The 23,162-nt window shown below is 47.1% G+C and overlaps 1 protein-coding gene across 1 annotated transcript in view; it reads right to left on the bottom strand.

Moving 5' to 3' along the window:
• The window catches only part of VPS13A (vacuolar protein sorting 13 homolog A), a 314,889-nt gene that overhangs the window by 266,197 nt on the left and 25,530 nt on the right, over positions 1–23,162 (bottom strand). Inside the window, 3 exon segments of the mRNA XM_088464073.1 lie at positions 2,983–3,078; positions 8,666–8,708; positions 9,122–9,165. Of these exon segments, the coding sequence (XP_088320199.1) occupies positions 2,983–3,078; positions 8,666–8,708; positions 9,122–9,165 (183 nt within the window).

Genomic DNA, 23,162 nt, shown 5'->3' with positions numbered 1-23,162 from the left:
TGATGGTAGACCCGTGGTGAAGAATCGAGCCGGGGGTCTGTGCCGGAAGGAGAGGGCGTACCCGTGAGAGACCACCTCCAGAACCCAAGTGTCTGTCGTAGTGAACGACCAACACCGGGAGAACTGCAGCAGGCGGCCTCCCACCCTGGGATCCCCCAAGGGGAGACCCGGACCGTCAGGCCGCAGGCTTGTCATCTGGCTTGGGGGCCGGACGTCTGGTACTCCATGCCTGTTTCCGGGGCTTGCCCGATTTCTTAGGGCCAGCCTGTCGAGGAAACGACTGTGGTTTGGGCCTGCCCTGGGCCCTAGATGACCGAAAGGACGATGGTCCAGAACCAGAAGGAGCAGCGGCCGACGGGAGACAAGCAGATTTGGCTGCCGCCAGCGTGGCCACAATCTTATCCAGATCCGGACCGAAGAGAACTTCTCCGGTAAACGGCAACGCTTCCAGACCTTTCTTGGATCTGCGTCCGCCTTCCAGGATCGCAGCCACAAGGTGCGACGAGCAGCTACCGCTGCTGAAGAAATTCTAGACACCAGAGTACTAATGTCTAGAGCCGCCTCGTTGATGTAGGTGGCCGAATCACGGAGATTGCCAATCAACTCCGCTTGTTCGGCCGGACAGTCGGATTCAAAAGAAGCCTCTAATGAATCCGCCCAGCGCTCCATCGCTCTGGCAACCCAGCAAATGGCCATAGCCGGCCGTGCTGCCCCCCCTGCAAGGGAATAAGCGGACTTCAGGCAGATTTCTACCTTGCGGTCCGTAGCATCCTTAAGGGAGGACATGGATGGCATCGGCAATGTGGCACTACGGACAAGACGGGTCACGTGAGAATCCACCTGTGGAGGGGATTCACACTTAGCAAAATAATTATCCGCGAACGGATAAGACACCGCCAGGCGTCTCTGCGGCTGGTATCTTTTGCCAGGTTGTTTCCACGCCTCCTCTAAATGGTCCACCAACTGACCCGAAAGAGGAAAGACTGTGGCATCGCCCTTCACATCTTTGAAAAAGGCATACTTAGATTTAGCCGCTGGGGGAACTTCGTCCTCAATCACCAAGGCTGTGCGGACCGCCCGAATAAGTCCAGGAATATATACTTTGGACTTAGCATCAGCGTCCTTAGTATGGAAAGGTTCCTGATCGTAAGGATCCAGAATCTCCCCATCATCAGACGTCCCTTCGTCATCCTCATAAGGAGCGGACAGAGACGCCACCGGCCTTTTATGAGGCCGCATCACAGACTCCCCTTGCAATACATCCGACAAGTGCTGTAAAGAACTCGTCAGGGAGTTAACCCACGCTGGCTCCTGAGAACCCGGGAGCGGGGAAATAGGGAGACTGTGGGGTACCACCAATTGTCGTGGGAACCCCTGCATGGGTGACGACACCACAGACTGCTGGGACAAACCCATCGGAGTAAACGCGGGCTGCGGAGCTAACTGGCCCACTAAAGCTGTTAACGCCTGAGCGAAACAAGCCCAGGGCGGCTCCTGTACCGGTGCTGTAACCGTAATAGGCCGCGCCATGGACAACACTGCCGGCAAAGGCCCTCCGCGCTACCCTCCCCCTCCGCTAACGGTACTTTGCACGTGGTACACTAGCCGGAGGGGAAAATCACTTTCAGACATGATGGCACCACGTATGTGACCTCTCTCACCAATTAAGTATTAAATAGGCGAGAGACCACCCTGCAGCACCGCACCGCAAGGGCTTTAGCAGAAAGAACAGGGACAGTAATAAAGCTGACAGTTTAGTGAAGAATAGTTACAGGCAGCGCTAGCACAGTCACATACAATGCAGAGAAATAACAATTCCTGCACTAACAGCGCTGATCACTCAACTACACAGACACAGGGCCTGGTAGGACACAGCGCTGCATACACAGACCTGAGCCACAGCGGAGGAGAGGTATGCGGGGGGACCCAGACCACGATGCTTCCTTCCAGACTTCCAGCAGCGTTCACCATGCGTTGCAGAGAAGATGGCCGCCGAGGAGCAGAGAGAAGCTGGCCTGGGGGAGGAGCGCTGACACAGGACCAGTCAGCACAGTGCAGAGAGGGCTGTGTGCAGCGGGGGAGGCGCCGGCTGTGAGACAGGGAAGGCGCGCTCCCCTGGCATGCATTTAACCCCTGGGACGCCGCAGCGCTACCGCTCTGCTGCGGTCCGCTGTCCCAGGGGGTAGTGGAAGCGCAGGTTGGTCGCCTGGCTCCACGCTGCAGCCAGTCCCCAGGGAGCCCCCTGCCTGGGGACTTAGGACCATGTGATCAGCGGGGACCCACCGCGGGACCCCGCTGCTTACCTCTGTCCCCCTTGAATCCGGCCATGGTCCGGAGCATCTGGGGTCACCGCTAGCTGTGACCCCAGACGCCCACCAGCATCCCCGGATCAGTACCGGCGTTCTGGTACCGGCGGGGTGTAGGGAAGACAGCATGGACGTCAGGACTGACTGTCCATGCTGTTCATCCAGATGTGCAGCCACAGCTGCATGAAGAAAAAGCTTCAGGGGCTCTTCTAGCCCCCACTCCAACAGGTGCACCCGACTCCGGCCGGGCACCAAACTAAACTGAGGTGCCTTGGCCTGGGGGCGGGGTATAGGAGGGGGACCTAGTGCATCCTGGGAGGCTGAAAGCTTAACTCTTTGGTGCCCTGCGACTGACGTCACACCTATACCCCAAGGTATCCTGTGGATACCCTATGGACCCTGAAGTAGAAATGTAAATAACAAGCTTGTATCATATGCAATCACCTACCATTGAAACTAAGCAGCAAAGCCTCTACGGCAATATAATAAAGTATCTCCACAGCAATTAATAGATTAATACACTTTTGCAAATATTCTTTACTTTTTGACAAAGAAGTCTCCCATGTGAAATTTATTATATATCTATATATATATATAAAATTAATATTAGTGTACACAAATACATACACACACACTATGTGAAAAAAAATCACAATAAAAACCACCACAAACTTACTAGCTATAGGCACTATAAGTAGGTAGACTCCATCCAAAACAGCTTCCACTGGCTGGGTATATAGATTCTTCCAAGGGATTTTAAGATCAAGCTTTCCTATAAAAGGACACAAAATTGTTAGTTTAATGGACAATGGCCCTCATTCAGACCCACTCGCGAGCGGCTGTCCGCTCGCAAGTGGGTCGATGGTCTGCACTGCGCATGCGCACGACGGAGGGAGCTCCGTCGTGCGCATGCGCAAGACGCGCCGAGCGAAGGACTTTCCTTCGCTCGGAGTGTCTCATCAAAGGGGGCGTGCTGTCGATGTTGACTGACAGCACGCCCCCTTTGGTGGGCGTGCCGGGGGCGTGCCTGCCAGACGGAGGCGTTCCCAAGGGAACGCCTACCGTCTGAAGCCGGCCTCTGATAGAGCCAAAATCACTCCTGGCCTTGCGGTTGAAAACCTCAACCGCAGGCTGTTGCTCGCAGTTTCGATGGTCGCGATGGTCAAGACCATCGCGACCATCATCCTGCACGCTCGTATATGCTGTGGGTGGTGACCCACAGCTATACGAGCGTCCAGGAGGACGCTCCATATTCATGGAGATGGGCCCTGATTCAGAGCGAGCGCTCTGGCCAGAGCGTCCGGCTCTGAATCAGGGCCAATGTAAGTTAGCTGAAGTTGCTACTCCAGAAACATTGTATCAATGAACGGACAATAAAAAAGTACGGTTACCAAAAAAAAAAAAAATATATATATATATACATATATATATATATATATATATATATATATAACTCTTCAATAATACAGGGAAACCTGTGTGCTTATATACACAAATATACACATACATAGGTCATCCAGAGGGATGTAGTCAAAAGGTCGACAATCACAATGTCGACATTTACGATGTCAGCATTGTTAAAATGTTGACGTCAGAATGTCGGCATTAGCGTTAGGCTGCAGAAGGTGGGCACTCCATACCAAAGCATTTAAATGTGCCAGTGGAAATAGCTGTATGTCCAAAAAGAAGTACAGACACTCGCACAAACACACACTTTTGGATCAATTGGGGGAGAACTCCTTTAAGAGGAAACCACCTGCAGTATACCTTGGCCAGCTTCCATTTTAGCACTTTAGCGTAGAGGTGGAGTATTGCTGTTTATATAAAGTATTTTCCTACTTAGTAGCATATTGCTTCTCTGAAATGGCTAGAGCTCATTTGTTTACTGCATTGCAATCTTAGGTTAAGAATACTGTACTCTCTGCTGTTAGATATGGTTAATATTGATTAAATAGTAGCAATAATGGGGAAGTGCTTGCTTTGATTAAATTTTTAAATATAAGATCTAAGAGGAAACAAGGCCGAAATTATGACAGCTCTTCACACCTGTTCACATACTGCTCATCATCAAGTCTGGCACTACATCATTTGTCTATTTAGATACTGGGACTACAATGGGCAGATAACAGCGTCACTGCGTGCCACAGTAGCTCAGCTACAGCGGAAGCTTAAGCTGGGTACACACTAGAGGATATACTGAATGATTTGTCGTTCTGGGACGAATTGGAACAACAAATCATCCACATCGTCCAGTGTGTACGCACTATAGCGCGCTCCCATGTGTCGTTTCTTCGCATCCTCAGATCTGCCTGTAGTGCAGGTCAATCTAAAGGTCTGACGGCTGGATGCGGCGGGGGAACGACATATCAGGCGGGCATAGACCAGATCATGCAGTGTGTACAGACCGCCCAATATGTCATCCAGTCGCATCTGGCGTCGCTGGGTACACACATCGTCTAGTGTGTACCCAGCTTGATTGTACCGTTTTATTGGACGAGTGCCGGTAGCCCAGTCTGTGAAAAAGCTGCACGCCCATAACAGTGCACCAGAGAGAGCACCATTTCTTTGTCTCTTATCTACATTCAGTAAGCAGCTGTTTCAGTATAGTATTGGTGACTTTTGTTGTTCATCAAGAGTGCCATTCACTTGCATGTGTACTCATCAGTGGCACTTATGAGTGGAACTTAGTTAAAATCGATATGCTATCAGTAAATTGTAATTATATCTCTGCTAGTCAGATGGTTCAGTACTTTGTATGAACCACATTGTTACTAGCTACAGTGTGTCACAGTTGCCACAAATATACTTATTAAGTTAGTGATGTGTTGATGAGTTTTTGCTTTAAAATGTCTTTGTACATATATATTTCCAGTCTTTTAATGTATTAAAAAGATCTTAATCTACATATAAATCATAGAAGTTATTTCCAAATAGTTTCTCAGGACACATTTACCAGGAGTTGTCAGGATTTAAAAAAAAAAAAGGTAATGGGGAAAAGATTACAGTACAGTAGTTTGAATAAATGCTACAAGGATTACATGTACTGCACCAAACCCCTACTATAAATCTAGTATTGGTTCCCAAATGCTATAATTCTATTAAACACATTTTAGAATATATTCTAAATCTAGTGGTTGCAAAACTATTACATCCCTTAAAAAGTCAGACGTGTCTTTATCAGATTGTTCCAGTCAGTATTTTTATTGTGAACCCGTAGATTTTTAAGGTACCTTTTTCAAACTCATAATTCATTATTTCTCTGCGAATTAAAAAAAAAAATGCTGCTTGCATAAGTTTTCAACCCCTGTGCTGTTCACACAGGTAGATATTGCCATAACAATTTACATCTAGCCTCTGCCTGTGAGTCATTAAAAAAGGTCAGCTTTACAGATAATTTAACCCATAGTTCAAAGTTCAATGAACATTGGTCATACTGTGAAAATGAAGGTAAGCTGTGATCATGGAGACCAAAGAACATTAAGAAATGAAAAATAAAGTTATAGACATGCACAAGACAGGAATAGCCTACAAAATAAAGGTCCTTGTAACTCACAGTGAGCACAGTTGGATACGTTGTAAGGAAATGGAGGCTGCATTATACAGCCCAGACACTGACTAGACAAGGCCATCTATCAAAGCTCAGCATCAGACCAAGAAGGAGACTTGTGACGGAAGCCACCAAGAGGTCAACTATCACTCTGGATGAGCTACAGAGCTTAGTGGCTGAGACTGGAGTGAAGATGCACCAGTCAACCATACAGTATCAAGAGTTTTACATACACCTGGCCTGTATTGGATAGTGTCTAGAAATAAGACGTCAATGGTAAAAAAAAAATGCTGTTTTGAAGGCAAAGGGTGGTCACGCCCAAAATGTATTTGCTTTTTGTTAATTGATAAAAAATAACCTATTAACAATTCTATATCTATCATTCTTACTTTGCAGCATTTTTCCACACCTGCCTAAAACTCTTGCAAAGTACTGTATGTATAATATATTATACATACAGTATACATATATATTTTATATACATATAAAATAAAATCAGAAAACTCAGCACTCACCATGTTTAAACACTCACAATAATGTATAAATAAATAATGGGGTTTTGGTTCATAGATCGATCAATGCATTTAAGCCTGCAATACTATCTATGCTAAATACTATCAGTATTTCTGCATAACTATATATGCTGAAATACTGATAACAATACCATCGGTCGCACCCTTGAAACTTGCACCACCCTACAGGTGCAGTTTCTCCATCCGAGTATGGCCTCCTATGTGAGTGAGCGCCTGTGTACGCAACCACTTTCAACGAAGCGCCCACAACACTTTCATAACACGCTAAGAGACCTCCATGTCTGTGTGCAAGTTTGAAACTGCGACTCTGTACATTAGCGTAGTAGCAAAAAAAATCTCTTGACTGTGTCTGACATTAGCAGTGGGTCCACTTCTGAATCCGGCCCTTTGTTACTGGCTCATTCCATTCTCAGCTGTTAGCCAAACAGCCTCATGTTTTATATACACACACACTATCTATCTATATCATACAAACTCGGCACTCACTTGCTTTTCAAACTGCCACTCCTCTGAATACAGGGAATGTTGGTTCCAAAATATTTCAATCATTTGTTATGCTGACCACCACTTCACGGTCATTCCCATCTGACCAGTCCCTACACTGATTCTCAGATAAATGATCTTGGTCTGCCACCTTTGGCTCAAACTTGCATACATTTTAAACATGAAAATAGGTCCTGGCTTAAAGAGACAGGACCACACCCAGGGATATCAGTTAATAAGCACCTGGTAAAAGACAAAAAAAAGGTTTGTCTTACATTTGAAAAACAGGGTGCCCTAGCAAGTGTGACCACAAAATTTAAATAAATGACAGGCTCAATCCACGTCACTCAACCATCTGGGGTGCCCTTTTTATGTGACCACACTATCTACATAAAAATATCATACAAACTCGGCACTCACTTGCTTTTCAAAGGAGTTGCAGTTTGAAAAGCAAGTGAGTGCCGAGTTTGTATATTTTTTATGTAGATGGTGTGGTCACATACCAAGGGCACCCCGGATGGTTGAGTGCCGTGGATTAAGCCTGTTATATATATATATATATACACACACACACAAACATATATTTATAAGGGCTAATATTAAGGTTGAATCGAACAAAATTTAATTCTCCCATAGAGAAAAAAGTAATAATTACCGTATTTGCCGGCGTATAAGACGACTATTTTGCCCTGAAAAACATGCCTCCAAGTGGGGGGGTCGTCTTATACGCCGGGTGCACTTCAGTTGGGATAGACATAGCTGCCATAGTGGCCTTTCCGATACTCGCCCGGTGCCCATAGTGGCCTCCCAATGCCCGCCCACCTCATTCTACATACCATCCAGTATCGCGCGGTATCCAGTGCGGCCGCGGCGGGTCATCAGTACAATACAGCATAGAAAATGTCCAGCAGTCAAACCCCATTGGTTAACAGCTTAGAAAACAAACAGCATGGTAGCTCCCATAGGTTTATTGTTCCATTCAGCTTTAGTGAATTAGCCTCTGGCATTTACTATTGGCTGGTATAATACAGGATGGGGAGGGGTCTTAGCCACCCTCACACTATTTATGAACATTCCTTTGGGAGCTCAGCAAGGTCTGACGAAGGGGGCGCGTCCCCAGAAACATGTTACCTATCCCATGGTTTGGCTGATCCAATGTTTATACTCTTGATGTGCCTGTCATACTCCTTAATAAACTTGCACTGTTTTATGTTTACTGGACATGTTTGATAACATACAGCCTTGTGACAGTTTTCCTGCATGTCATAAGCATTCGAATATAAATTAACATGTTGAAATCAAATCTGATGTTCTTTTACGTTTTATTTGGTGTGTGGAAGGTGTGCGGAAGAGGGGGTAGTCTTATACGGGAGTATATAACAAACTCTATATTTTGAGTGGAAATGTTGGGGGTCGTCTTATACGCCCAGTCGTCTTATACACCGCCAAATACGGTATATATATATAATTCCAAATTCCGGCACTCATAAGTTCAAACATGCACAATATATAGTCCGGGTGCCATCCACAGTATGTAACAACATACACACCAATAATATATCCCATCTGCCGTATGTATATTAAGCTTGATAAAAGCGCCACAACGCGCTGAAACGTTGCTTATACCTATGAAGCACGGCTGATGTGATTCTTTTTCTTCTACCACGGAGTGCCGCCAGATGGGATATATATATATATATATAGTTTTGCTATACATCCTTTTTGGAGATGTATTTTGTTGGTAATGCTGCAAGCATACATCTTAATCACAACTGCTACAGATGGCATTAACTCACCGATATGACCTGCTTTTACTTTAAACGGTACATCCAATTGACTCTAAAAAGGAAGGAACAAATAGCATTGGTATTTTATTCTCAAGTATGATCTCATAATGGTCTATGTTCTTAAAAGATAAGAAAGATGCTGTACTTGGACATTGTTGAATTTTATCAACATGTACAGAATTCTGGCTTTAGTTGCTTAACCATAGTCATTTAATTTGTGGATTTCATTAACTGGCTAGTCACAAATTTTACCAGAATTCCTTTTGCTGTAATTGAACCTGATTGTTTCATGGTTAGTTGCCAACATAGATATATTTTTTTTTAGGAATACAAAAGAAAATATAAAATATTGTTAGATAGATATATAAGAGGGAGATAGAGAGAGATAAAGAAAGAGGGAGATAATCAATTACAGGTATTTGTAAAATATATAAAATACAAATAAACTAGGTAAAGTTCTCTTACCAGAGCATTTTCTTTAATTTCCAGATTCTTCAATGCTACAGCACCTAGAGAGAAAACGTGTTTGATGAGTAAACAGAATAAATCATCCCCAGTCAGCAATTTAAATGGAAATGATGTATTATTTTAGAGTTTAATCTTTTATAATCCAATTATTTACACAAATATATTTCTATGTACATCTGCTAATGAGTGTCACTATAAGATTACTTGCTCTGTTACAATGATAACATTTCTAGGGAAATGGAATGTCTTGCCAAAACCAAGTAATAACAGAAATTGGTTAAAATACATTAACTGACTGGCTGAGCCGATACTTTGCGTGTGAGCGGCAGGCACTGCGGGCATCATAATGCAGCCAGGCTACACACACTTACTGCACACCTGAGCCACCCTATGCTGAGCTTGTCGCGCATAGAATTTTTCAAACTTTTGTGGGTATGGCCACACCTCTTTTATTTAGCCACACCCCCAGTGTGTCCCGTAATTTTAATTTTTTAAATTTAGCAACTCTAATTTGGTGTGCACTATACATATGCACAACCTACAACACACCTACAGAACGTTTCTCTTACATGCGTACTCTCTGTTGCCAGGTCTCTGGATCAGTGGCGTAACTAGGGTATTTGTAGCCATGGGCAAGATAAATAAAACAGAGCCGCTCCCCCCACCCCCATGTGCGTGCACCGAAAAGTCATATGCTACAAGGGGCGTAGCCACTGAAAAACGGGAGCATGTCAACATGACACACTCCCGTTTCTCATCACGCTGGGAACATTCCCTATGCACCTTAATGTCCCCAGTAGTAGTGCCCCTCTTGCAATTCCCACTGTAGTAGTGCCCCTTATGCAATGTCTCCAGTAGCAGTACCCCAGTTTTGTCCCTTATACAGTGCCCCCAGTAGTGCACCCTTATACAGTGCCCACAGTAGTGTCCCTTATGCAGTGCCCCCAGTAGTGGACCCCCTTATACAGTATCCCAGTGGTATCCTTTATACAGTGCCTCCAGTAATGTCCCTTAAACAGTGCCCCCAGTAGTGGTCCCCCTTATGCAGGCCCCCAGTAGTGCCCCTTATACAGTACCTCCAGTATGCAGTGCCCCCAGTAGTGGTCACTCTTATACAGGCCCCCAGTAGTGATCTCCCCTATGCAGTGCTCCTTATACAGTGGCCCCAGTAGTGGTCCCCCCATTCAGTGCCCCCAGTAGTTATACAGTGCCCCCCGGCCAGTAGTGGCCCTTACATATATAACACACACACAGACATACATACACAAAACACTCACCTGAATCCCAGCTCCTGCCACGCCCGCCGCTGTCTGCTCCTCCATCCTCCCGCTCGGTACTGTGGGTACTCATGACGTCTCACCCATCAGCCACCGCAGGCACTGGAAGGTGGAGCTCATGAGTGAGCTCCAGCCTGGCAGTGGGTGCAGCAGGCAATGAGAGTCTGTCTGACTCTCATTGGCATCTGAACAACACACACCGCCGCTGGGTAGTACGAGTGTACTACCCAGCGCCGGCGTTTGTGTGTTACAGTGTAGTGCGGACTGCACTCACTGCGGTTCGCACTACACAGACTTTACCGGACCTGGACCGGCGGTGCGGCCCAATAGCGCCAAGGGCACGAGCCCTGGCCGACCTGCCCTGGTTACGCCACTGCTTGTATAGTATGTGCAGTTTGCTAAAAATCTCTAGATATGCATCGGCATTCTAACCTGAGTGCAATTCAATCAGGCCCTATATTTACGTTCGATAAGCCTATAAATTTAAAATATTTATCTGCAATATTTTTGTAAAAAGCTAGATTTTATAAATTTTTTATAATTTTATGTCCTCCAAAAAAATATTTTCCATTTATATGGCTGCAGTGTCTTACCTAGCATGCACGTGCAGGAGTGGGGTTCACCTTAACTCAGAGTCAGTGCCATCCCACCATGAAAACTATAGCAGAAAAAAGGGTGGGGCTGTATTGTGAATGATCATGGTAAGAGGGGAGCTCCAAAACTTCTCTGCTCCATATATAAAGAACAAGGTAATAAAAGTGCACCACAATGTGACTCCATGTGGGAAACAATTTCCTAAGTTGGCCTAGAGGCTGCTCCATACAGCCGTACTCCTTCATTTCTCTCATGCCCAAGAGAAATTTTTCTCTGACCGTGTAAGCAAGAGGACCAATCACAAGAAGTTGCAGACCACTCTGTACGCTCATCCCCCACCACCGTTTAAAGTTAGCTAGTAGAGTTAGTTTGCTGTTTCTGTATTACAGGACCAGCAGAGCCAAGCTTTAACTAGCAGACAAATTCACCAGTAAAAGATGCATTTTTATCTAACTGGGGAAATATACTAAGAAGGAGGTTTGAAAACCTGCTGGGATTGCTGCGATTTTTCAGTATTATTGCATCCTGCTGATTTACCAAGATCTCCACAAAAACTAGACTGAACTATACTTTAGACCAAAAAACAGCATCCTTATTTTTCCCCATTAGAAGTATAGAAGCTACCAGAATTACCAAGTGGTGGTTTTAAATAAAAGATACAAAATTGGCCAAAAAAATGACATGTCTGTGTAAAGAAGAGCAAAGTTCCATTGGATCCATGCAGTCTTGTATATATATTTTTGTAAGAAAAAAATATCTGAAAATCCCTGTAAGTCTAGGGTGATAGTGGAAAAAATCAGGGAGGCAAAGGAGCATATTTTTGATTATTTGTGGCCAGCCCCTGAAAATAAAGATTTCTAATCGCCACAGTTCATACTAAGTAGTAATCTTTACTTCCCCGGATTTATCATTTCTGAAACATCAATGAGAAGTAATATGATTGCATTGCGCTCACATTACTAACTGTTTTGTCCCCTCAGATGAGGTACTGCACCTACGGAAGTTGGCACATGCACAAGCTGGAGCCACCTCTTCCGAAACTTGCAAAATGTAGCTCATAGGCTACTATAGGCTAGAACCATCTGAAATTTTCACTTCGGCACTAGGCTTTAGCAACCAGGGCTGGTGGACAAGGACCAGGGCAAGGAAAAACATACAGCGTGGGGTCTCCCTTTCATAGTGTCAGTCAGCTCTAGGCCAGTCAGTGCCAGGCTGCACTCTCTAGGCGAATACCTTTCTCTGACAGTTAGCACCTAGAAACGCAAATGATAAAAGAAATGCTATATAAAAATTGTGTCTGTTTCAGTATACGATGTCGTGCCTTGAAAAATACGATTGCGAAACGTGCATCAGTGTTCATTCTGTATGGCTCAATAAATTCAGTCTATGAATGATAACATGTGTGGAATTTTTTGTCAGCATTACAATGCTGGTTGAGTTCTGCAAGGGCAATAGGTAGAGTGTACAAGTGTGAATTGCATCAACAATGAACAGGATATTTCAACCTAATGGAATGCAGCCTCAAGGTACTATACGGTGTTAGGGGTTAGGATACATACCTAATCCTGTCGGGGAGCCGCTGACAGTATTCTGACCACCAGCATCCTGACCTCTGGCATCCCGTACCCGACCCAAAACATTAGGAGAAAATAAACACACACTATACAAATTTATGAAGAGCTATATTACATATGTCAATCAGAGCTAAGTTTTAATCACCTTATTCCACCTTTTTTTATCGATCGGATTTTATTTTTCTTTCTTCTAATAAACTGATCCTGATATGAATTTTTTGCAATAGATCCATATTTTTGACTTCTTTATGTGTGTTTAATAAATCTGCTTAAATCTCTGTGAGAGAAATTAATACTGCTTAAATCTCTGTGAGAGAATTAGGGAGGATTTCAATTAGGGCCATTAACGGGGATAAAAAAAGGTAGGTAGCATCGGGCTTTATCGTCTGAGGCTATTCAATTAGCCTCCCCTTTTCACCCAAGCCCCTCTTTAACGGCCGTTAAAAAATATGAGATATGGTAAGAACTTACCCTTGTTATCTCTATTTCTACGAAGTCCATAGGGTTCCACAGGATACCTTGGGGTATAGGTGTGACGTCAGTCATCGGGCACCATAGAGTTAAGCTTTCAGCCTCCCAGGATGCACTAGCGTCCCCCTCCTATACCCCGCCCCCGAGCCAAGGCACCTCAGTTAGTTACCAAGCCATAGGCCGGAGGAGGAGAAGGAAGAGAGAGAAAAAAGATCTGGACACACACAAGAATCACATTCTCACCAGAGGTAGATGGAAAAACCGGTGACCAGAGCAAAGCCCATCTGCAGCACAGGTGCGACAGGGCGGGAGTCCTGTGGAACCCTATGGACTTCGTAGAAATAGAGATAACAAGGGTAAGTTCTTACCATATCTCATATTTTCTACTTCAGGGTCCATAGGGTATCCACAGGATACCTTGGGGATGTCCCAAAGCAGTATCCTTTAAGGGTGGGGACACTCCTGTGCAGAAAGGAGAATCCGCCGCCCGAAGGAAGCATCCTGAGAGGCGAAGGTGTCAAACCTGTAATACCTCACGAAGGTATGGACAGAGGACCACGTAGCAGCCTTTCAGATCTGGACTGCAGAGGCACCACGTCGAGCTGCCCACGAAGGACCCACAGACCTAGTGGAATGAGCCTTCACAGAAGGAGGAACCGGCAGGCCTTCATGAAGATAAGCTTCAGAAATAGCCATACGGATCCAGGCAACCAAAGTTTGCTTTGAAGCAGGCCAACCCTTTTTACGGAAGCCATAGAGGACAAACAAGGCGTCCGACTTCCTAAACGAAGAAGTGCGGTCAACATAAGTCCTTAAGGCCCGCACGACATCCAAAGAGGCCTCACCCACTGACAGACCAGGTGAGTTAAAGGCCGGAACAACGATTTCCACGTTAACATGAAACTGGGAAACAACTTTGGGAAGAGACTCGGGCCGAGTGCGGAGCACTGCCCTGTTCCCATGAAAAACCAAGAAAGGGGGTTTACAAAAAAGAGCCCCTAAATCAGAAATACGTCTGGCCGAAGCAATAGCCAGAAGGAAAACAGTCTTAGCTGTTAGCCATTTAAGATCCACTGAGCCCAGTGGTTCAAACGGCGGTCCCTGGAGAGCCCTCAAGACCGCAGCCAAATCCCAAGGCGCCACAGGTGGAACAAAGGGCGGCTGAATGCGGAGAACACCTTGCATAAAAGGTGCGCACATCCGGGATTGTAGCAATCCTACGGTGAAACCAGACAGATAGGGCCGAAACCTGTACCTTCAAAGAAGCAAGGCGAAGCCCATGATCTAGTCCCGCTTGTAGGAAGGCGAGTATCCGAGACAGACGAAATTCCCGCGGTGCATGACCTCTCGGTCGACACCACTGGAAGAACGTATGCCACACGCGATGGTATATCCTCGCGGAAGACGGCTTCCGAGCTCGTAACATGGTACGCACCACAGAGCTGGAAAACCCCCTGGACCTCAGCATGGCTGTCTCAACAGCCACGCCGTCAAAGACAGCCGAGTCAGGTCCGGGTGAAGACAAGGACCCTGTGACAGAAGGTCCGGTCGTAGCGGCAACCGCAGAGGACTGTCCACGGACAGACCCTGAAGGTCTGAGAACCAGTGCCGTCTGGGCCACGCGGGAGCTATCAACAGGAGCGTCCCTCCTTCCTGTTTGAATTTCCGGATTACCCGTGGAAGAAGGGAGACCGGAGGGAACAGGTATGCGAACCGGAACGTCCACCGGACGGACAGAGCATCAACCAGAGACTCCCCTTCGTCTCTTGTGCGAGACCCGTACACCGGCAACTTGTTGTTGTGCCGGGACGCCATGAGGTCGATCTCTGGAAGATCCCATCTGTCCACCAGCAGTTGAAAAACGTCCGGGTGCAGGGACCATTCCCCCGGATGAACGTCCTGGCGACTTAGAAAGTCCACCTCCCAATTTAGCACTCCCGGGATGAAGACCGCAGATATGGCTGGAAGATTGCGCTCCGCCCATACCAGGATCCGAGAGACCTCCACGAGAGCCGTCCGACTTCGGGTTCCTTCTTGCCTGTTTATGTAGGCCACGGTGGTAGCGTTGTCCGACTGGACCTGTACCGGACGACCCTGGAGAAACCGATGTGCCTGCTGGAGATCATTGAAGACTGCACGGAGTTCCAAGATATTGATTGGAAGCTCCGCTTCTGTCGGCGTCCACCTGCCCTGGAATAAGTGTGGACCCGAAACTGCTCCCCAGCCCCGAAGACTGGCGTCCGTTGTCAACAGGACCCAATTTGGAACCCAGAACGGACGTCCCTTGCTGAGATGGGTCGTCTGTAACCACCAGGCAAGGGACAGGCGAACCTCCGGGGTGAGCACAATCGTCTGGGACTTCAGAGACTGAGGCAGCCCGTTCCACTTGGACAGGATCAGTTGCAGCAGAGGTCTGGAGTGAAACTGGGCATATTCCACCATGTCGAACACCGACACCATGGAGCCCAGTAACCTCATCGCCGAGTGTAGAAACACCCGGCGGCTGTGCAGTCAACTGCGCACCCTCGACTGTAAAGCAGAGATCTTTTCCCCCGTCACGAAGATCCTTTGCTGTTTCGAGCCCAATAAGGCTCCGAGGTGCAGAATCCGCCGAGACGGGATTAGAGTGGACTTCTGCCAGTTGATTAGCCAGCCGTGACGTTGCAGTAGTGCAATGGTCAGGTCCAAGTGGCGTAGAAGGAGCTCGGGAGATCCTGCCACCAATAAAAGGTCGTCCAAGTACGGCAACATGCGGACTCCCTGCAGCCGCAGAGAAGCCGCCATGACCGCCATCACCTTGGTGAACACACGTGGTGCTGTCGCCAGGCCAAAAGGTAACGCCCGAAACTGGAAGTGGTCGCTGCGGATTGCAAACCTGAGGAACTGTTGATGGCGCAAAAGAATAGGGACATGCAGGTAAGCGTCCTGTATGTCCAATGACACCATGTAGTCCCCAGGTTCCAGCGCCAGAATGATGGACCGTAGGGTCTCCATCCGAAACTTCGGAACCCGCAAAGACTTGTTGAGAGCCTTGAGGTAGAGAATCGGACGATACGACCCATTGGGTTTCTGTACCAAAAAAAGATTTGAATAGAAACCCTGGCCCCTCTGGGAGAATGGAACAGGCACTATAACTCCAGCCTGGAGCATAGTGTGCAATACCTTTCGCAGCTCCGTAGCCTTGTTCCGGTCTGATGGTAGACCCGTGGTGAAGAATCGAGCCGGGGTCTGTGCCGGAAAGAGAGGGCGTACCCTTGGGAGACCACCTCGAGAACCCAAGTGTCTGTCGTAGTGACCGACCAACACTGGGCGAACTGCAGCAGGCGGCCTCCCACTTTGGGATCCCCCAAAGGGAGGTCCGGACCATCAGGCCGCAGGCTTGTCATCTGGCTTAGGGGCCGGACGTCTGGTACTCCATGCCTGCTTCCGGGGCTTGGCCGATTTCTTAGGGCCAGCCTGTCGAGGAAAAGACTGTGGTTTGGGCCTGCCCTGGGCCCTATAAGACCGAAAGGACGATGGTCCAGAACCAGAAGGAGCAGCGGCCGACGGGAGACAAGCCGATTTGGCTGCCGCCAGCGTGGCCACAATCTTGTCCAGATCCGGACCGAAGAGAACTTCTCCAGTAAATGGCAACGCCTCCAAACCCTTTTTGGAATCTGCGTCCGCCTTCCAGGATCGCAGCCACAAGGTGCGACGAGCAGCCACCGTTGCTGAAGAAATTCTAGACACCAGAGTACTAATGTCTAAGGCCGAATCACGGAGATTACAAATCAACTCCGCCTGTTCGGCTGGACAGTCGGAATCAAAAGACGCCTCTAATGAATCCGCCCAGCGCTCCATCGCTCTGGCAACCCAGCAAATGGCCATAGCCGGCCGTGCTGCCCCCCCCGCAAGGGAATAAGCGGACTTCAGGCAGATCTCCACCTTGCGGTCCGTAGCATCCTTAAGGGAGGACATGGATGGCATCGGCAATGTGGCACTACGGACAAGACGGGTCACGTGAGAATCCACCTGTGGAGGGGATTCCCACTTTGCAAAATAATTATCCGCGAACGGATAAGCCACTGCCAGGCGCCTCTGCGGCTGGTATCTTTTGCACGCCTCCTCTAAATGGTCCACTAACTGACCCGAAAGAGGAAAGACTGTGGCATCGCCCTTCACATCTTTAAAAAAGGCATACTTGGATTTAGCCGCTGGGGGAACTTCCTCCTCAATCACCAAGGCTGTGCGGACTGCCCGAATAAGTCCAGGAATATATACCTTGGACTTAGTGTCAGCGTCCTTAGTATGGAGAGGTTCCTGATCGTAAGGATCCAGAATCTCCCCATCATCAAACGTCCCCTCGTCATCCTCATAAGGAGCCGACAGAGACGCCACCAGCCGTTTATGTGGCCGCATCACAGACTCCCCTTGCAACACATCCGACAAGTGCTGTACAGAACTCGTCAGGGAGTTAACCCACGCCGGCTCCTGAGAAACCGGGAGCGGGGAAATAGGGAGACTGTGGGGTAACACTAATTTTCGTTGGAAACCCTGCATGGGTGACGACACCACTGACTGCTGGGACAAACCCATCGGCGGAAAAGCGGGCTGCGGAGCTAACTGGCCCACCGAGGTTGTAAGCGCCTGAGCAAAACAAGCCCAGGGCGGCTCCTGTACCGGTGCTGTAACCGTAATAGGCCGCGCCATAGACAAACACTGCCGGCAGAGGCCCTCCGCGCTACCCTCCCCCTCCGCTAACGGTACTTTACACGTAGCACACTGTAGTCGGAGAGGAAAATCACTTTCAGACATGATGGCACCAAGTATGTGACCCCTCTCACCAATTATATATTAAATAGGCGAGAGACCACCCTGCAGCACCGTACCGCAAGGGCTTAGCAGAAAGGACAGGGACAGTAATAAAGCTGACAGTTAGAAGAAAAGTTACAGGCAGCAGCGCTAGCACAGTCACATACAATGCAAAGAAAAATCAATTCCTGCACTAACAGCGCTGATCACTCAACTACGCAGACACAGGGCCTGGTAGGACACAGCACAGCATACACAGACCTGACCCAAATCGGAGGAGAGGTATGCGGGAGGACCCAGACCACAATGCTTCCGTCCAGCGCTTCCAGCAGCGTTCACCATGCGTTGAAAAGATGGCCGCCGAGGAGCAGAGAAGAGGCTGGCCTGGGGGAGGAGCGCTGCTACAGGACCAGTCGGCAGTGTGCAGAGAGGGCTGTGTGCAGCAGGGGAGGCGTCGGCTGTGAGACAGGGAAGGCGCGCTCCCCTGGCATGCATTTAACCCCCGGGACGCCTCTGCTGTATTTTCAGACCCTGAAATCTGAAGCAGGCAGTCTGCCTACAATTATTTTCAGACAGAAGCCTTACCTTGTAGCCCATGTGTTTAGTCAAATGGTAGCTTTAAAATCCTTATATATGTGTCTTGAGGACAGTATTTGAGAAGACCTAAGGGTGTATTTACTAAAGTGCGGGTTTATAGAAGTAGAGGTGTTGTCCATAGCAACCAATTAGATTCTACTTATTTATCTAGAAGCTTCTAGAAAATAGCTAGAATCTGATGGTTGCTATGGGCAACACCTCCACTTCTATAAACTCACACTTTAGTACATATACCCCTTACTTTCTTTCAGACTTGCAGATGACTGTGTGGGCAGGTGGAAACTGTAAAGGAAGTAGAGGATGCATGCGCGAAAACGTGCTGTGACGCTCCAGACTATTAAAACCACTTTCTTATCGCTCCGGTGACTGTCCAGGATAGCATAGGGGTCCGCTCACGCTGCACATCGCTCCCGGCTGGTGCTGAGGTCTGTCTGTGCTGCTCCTGCCCCATCCACTCATTGTCCTGTTATTGAGCATGGAGATGGCTCTCCGCTGCCTCTTGCTCACAGCGAGTCTTCCCAGCACACAGAGTTCCTTTCTAAAAAACAGTATGGGCGCAGCCATGTTGGACTCTGTAAGCAGACGCTCTTCCTCCACTCAGAGCGCTGTCACAGGCCATGGCCTGATCGCAGCATCCAATCCCTGGGGATCCTCCCCTATAAACTCCATTTCCAGACTGGCCTCTGTTGCCAATACAAAGTCGCTTCTTGCTGCAGTTACAGCTCAGTGCTGAGCTCCCAGGTACTCTGTATCTGAACGGTCCCAGGCCCTGATTCAGAGCCAGACGCTCTTTGTGAGCGCTCGCTCTGAATCAGGACGGCCTGTTTTTTTAGTTTTTTTTTGTCCGGCCTCCAGGCCGCTCGCTAAGCTGTGGGTGACCACCCACAACTTTAGCGGGCGGCCAGGTGATGGCCGTGACCATCGGGCTTGCAACGAGACCCTTGTGGTAGGCTCTCGTCCACCGCAAGCCCCAGTGAGCTTCCTGCGCTCACTACTGACATCACTGGTGATGACAGTTGGGCCGCCCACAAACGGCAGGCGTTCCATCTGGAATGCCTCAGTTTGTCTAGCCACCCACACTGCACGCCTGCAAAACGGGGCGAGCTGTCAATCACAATCAACAGCCGCCCCGTCTTGTAGTGAGTCCCGCAGCGAGTGAAAATTCACTCGCTACGGGGCTCGCACACCGGGCGTGCGCACTGCCTGCCCATCGGCCCGCTTGCGAGCGCTATGCGCTCGCGAGCGAGTCTGAATCAGGCCCCCAGTCCGTTATATCCAGTTCCTAGATCTGGTAAACAAGACTCCTATACCATCTTGCACACCAATCTGGTATTTACCACTCACATTTGTTCTTACAGCCATTAACAGTTCAGCAGATACCTCCAACTACACTGCACAACAATGAAAATGTTTCCTATGTGAAAATAGTTACTTCTAATTGATTTCAGCATGCAAAGAATGAATATGACATTTAAAACTCTGTTAGCTCTGAGTTCCGAGATATAGCCCATTTATGACGATGTAGGGGTATTCCTAGTGAAGTGGGCAGAATGGAGAGAATCTTACCAGCAATCTGCGTTCCGCGCAGAGGGGGCGGGGCTTAATGATCCAATTAAATGAATCAGTTATTTGTCCCCTCCCCTATTCAAATATATGCGATTCACGGGATTACCCACACAAGATAACTGTGGTGCACTGAGTGACAAGCATAGTGAGCAATTCCACCAAGACATTTCAGCAATGGAATAAAGATATCAGGGTGGGTGAATCACTACTGTTGGACAGTGACAAGAGATGCCCCAGAAGAGTACAAGCGACAAGCAAAGAGAAAGCACCCCCATGAATAGGCCCCTATATTAGATAGTACTTTCGTATGCTGTATGTTTGTTTTGTTTTGTGTTATTTGTGATTGAATTAAAACAACTGTTATTTATTTTCTATCAAGAAAATATCAGATTATTTTAAAATAGCTATTCACTATGACTATATTACTAATGTACATACAGTATAGTGCAAGTAGTGTATCTTAAAAAATAGAGCTAGTAAAAACATTCTGAAATCATTTTAGTTTTTCTTGACCTCAAATTAGTAATGTATGACTATTTTTAGAAAGGAAACAAATTAAAAGTATTAATTTGTTGTACAGTGCTATCAGTCTTATCTAATGCTTCCAACATTGGGCCTGATTCAGAGCCGTTCGCTATTTGCGGTCGTTCGTTCAAAAACAAGGGGTGGCTATTCAAATGATCCGTTCGCAAATTGCAGTCTGTTCACACCTCTAAGTCTGAACGAGCGTGCAAAACATACGCTCGTTTATTTGTTAAAAACGCCCCCTGGCCGCTCGCACCATACGTCATGTCCGCTATTTATTAGATTAATCGAGTACATCGACCAGCGTATGAACTGCTCGCTATTCTTGTGGTTGGTTTTTTTCAACCGCTATTTTGCGAGCAGTTCTGAGTTAAAAAAAAACAAGTGACGTGGTCAATGACGCTGCTGTATTAATTATGCACTCCCTTAAAACGCCCGTTTTGACCTTTAAGCACGCCTGCATTCGAATTCCACTCCCCCGTTTTCAAGCACCTTCCCCTGTTACCACCCACATACGCCTCATTCTGTCACTCAAAATAGCAGGCACTCGCTATATAGCGTACAAACGATTTTCGGCCGCACTGACTGGTTCGCGCATGCGTACTAAAAACCGTACGCATGCGCAGATGTGCGAACATTGCTCGGAACGAGCGTACGGCCGCTAGCGAGCGGCTCTGAATGAGGGCCATTGTACTCTTATCAGTGAAGTTCCTCAATTCATCAACATCGGTCCCAACCGATCAAGTTCATCAACATCGGTCTCATATCAATTAAAGTTCTTCAATATCGGATTCAAATTCATCATGTTCTTCAAATCATCAACATTGGTCTCAAACCGATCCAGCATCATCGGCTCCAATCCAATTCTGCTCATTCATTCAGTATTATCATCTCCAGTTCTCACTCCAACCTGCTGTTTAAAAAGGACATTCCATTCTTAGTCTCACCATCGGGTCCATCATCCTCTGCAGCTCCTCTACCTTCTCAGAGCAATACATGAGGAAGTCCTGGCTCAAGCCACCCAGGTTTATTCACACCTCCCAAGTCTCCCCTTCAGCCTCCCACGTCTGTTGCAGCCCAAACCAACCCTGAGACGCGACATGTCGGAATTGAGGGAGCCCTTGAAAAATTGTAGCATAAGGGAGAGTCTGGTGACAATACTGATTCAGAAGATGCTTCATACCATAGCTATGTTGCTAATTTATAAGGAATTCGTACAGCTGTAACCTCAGACACCTATCCTTTTTGTGCCATATTGTGTGAAACACCTAACTCGATTCCCATGTGGTGTACTTTATCCTCAAGTTTGCTACTTTTTGCTCAACTTTGCATCTTAGTATGCATATAGTGTACAAGTAGTGTTCACTCTAGGTCTGGCGCCGGACCTAGAGAAAGAGCACTCTGGTGCACGTCAAAGGCGCGCACCAGTGTCCAAAAAGAGGGCATGGCAATGGGAAAGGGTGTGTCTTTAAGACATGCCCCCTTTCATCACTCCTGGTGGTGCGCCTGGTACTTACGGACATGCCGGGCTGCCCCCAAGTGCTCATGTCTCTGCAAATAAATGCCGGGCACATGCACCCAGCATCTGTTCACCAGCGGTAATCGTTATATTGCAATTTTCCCCACCCGTGGAACACTGCAGCCCACGGGTGGGGACAGCACCTGCAGGCTGTTTTAGCAGGGAGCAGCTAAGGGGGGCAGGGCACATTCTGCCCTTTTGAAATTGGGCAGGGCATGGTGTCCTGCTAAAACAGCCAAGCGGGAACGCTATACAAGGTACTTAAGGATTAGTATTTTATAGCAAAGGAATTGGTCTATAGTTGCAGATTAAGCATAATGATGCATGGCGTGGGTCACTCAAATTAGACCTATATCTTACCTAGGTTGTGCTGCTTTTTCCTCAGTTTGCATCTTGGTTCGCTTATAGTGTACTAGGTACTAAGGATTGGCAGCTAAGCAACAAAGCCCATCACGAGGTAAAGGCACTACATCTGTAGGTAGAATATTAGTTAAGTTTCCAAAACGGCTGCAAAGGTTTACTAATCTACAGCTGACAGAATTTGAACAGTACTTGCACTGTAGTAAACAGCTGGAGCCTCCTGGGAACCTTAAGCTTAATTGAGGCACTCCAACCTCATAATGCAAATACTGTATTTCAGTATGTCTTCAGTGAGCACAAGTCATAAAGTGCAATTCCATGAATCTGAATTAAAGCATACATTTACAACCATTGCATTTGTTACTCAAACTAATTGCTGGTTTATGACACCTCAAATTATTATTAAACATAGTCTATTATTTCAACCCCATTAAAATTCCAATCTTAGCCGCCTTTAAATAATGAATTATAAATCATTACAGTGCTCCATCACCATGTAAAGTCTTAAGGCTGCAGGATGAGCACTTTTATAAAAGTCAGGGATCTCATGGGCAAGTTATGATATCTGCCATAATTTGCATTATGGGCTGTGTTTTAATGAACAGTGAAATGATTACACCAATGCTCACCGATTATAAGTAATGACAGAATCAGAACTAACAATTTATCCACCTATTATTAATAAGTTTACACATATTAGCATCACGTGTGCACAATATTGTACATTATATATTGTTTTTGTACTAAAAACATTTGATAATAGA

This window comes from Taudactylus pleione, unplaced genomic scaffold (genome assembly GCF_031769625.1).
Source record: "Taudactylus pleione unplaced genomic scaffold, aTauple2 ptg001573l, whole genome shotgun sequence".
In the NCBI taxonomy this organism is placed as follows: Eukaryota; Metazoa; Chordata; class Amphibia; order Anura; family Myobatrachidae; genus Taudactylus; species Taudactylus pleione.
The sequence above is the reverse complement of the archived record's forward strand: the minus strand, read 5'-3'. Positions and strand labels throughout refer to the sequence as shown.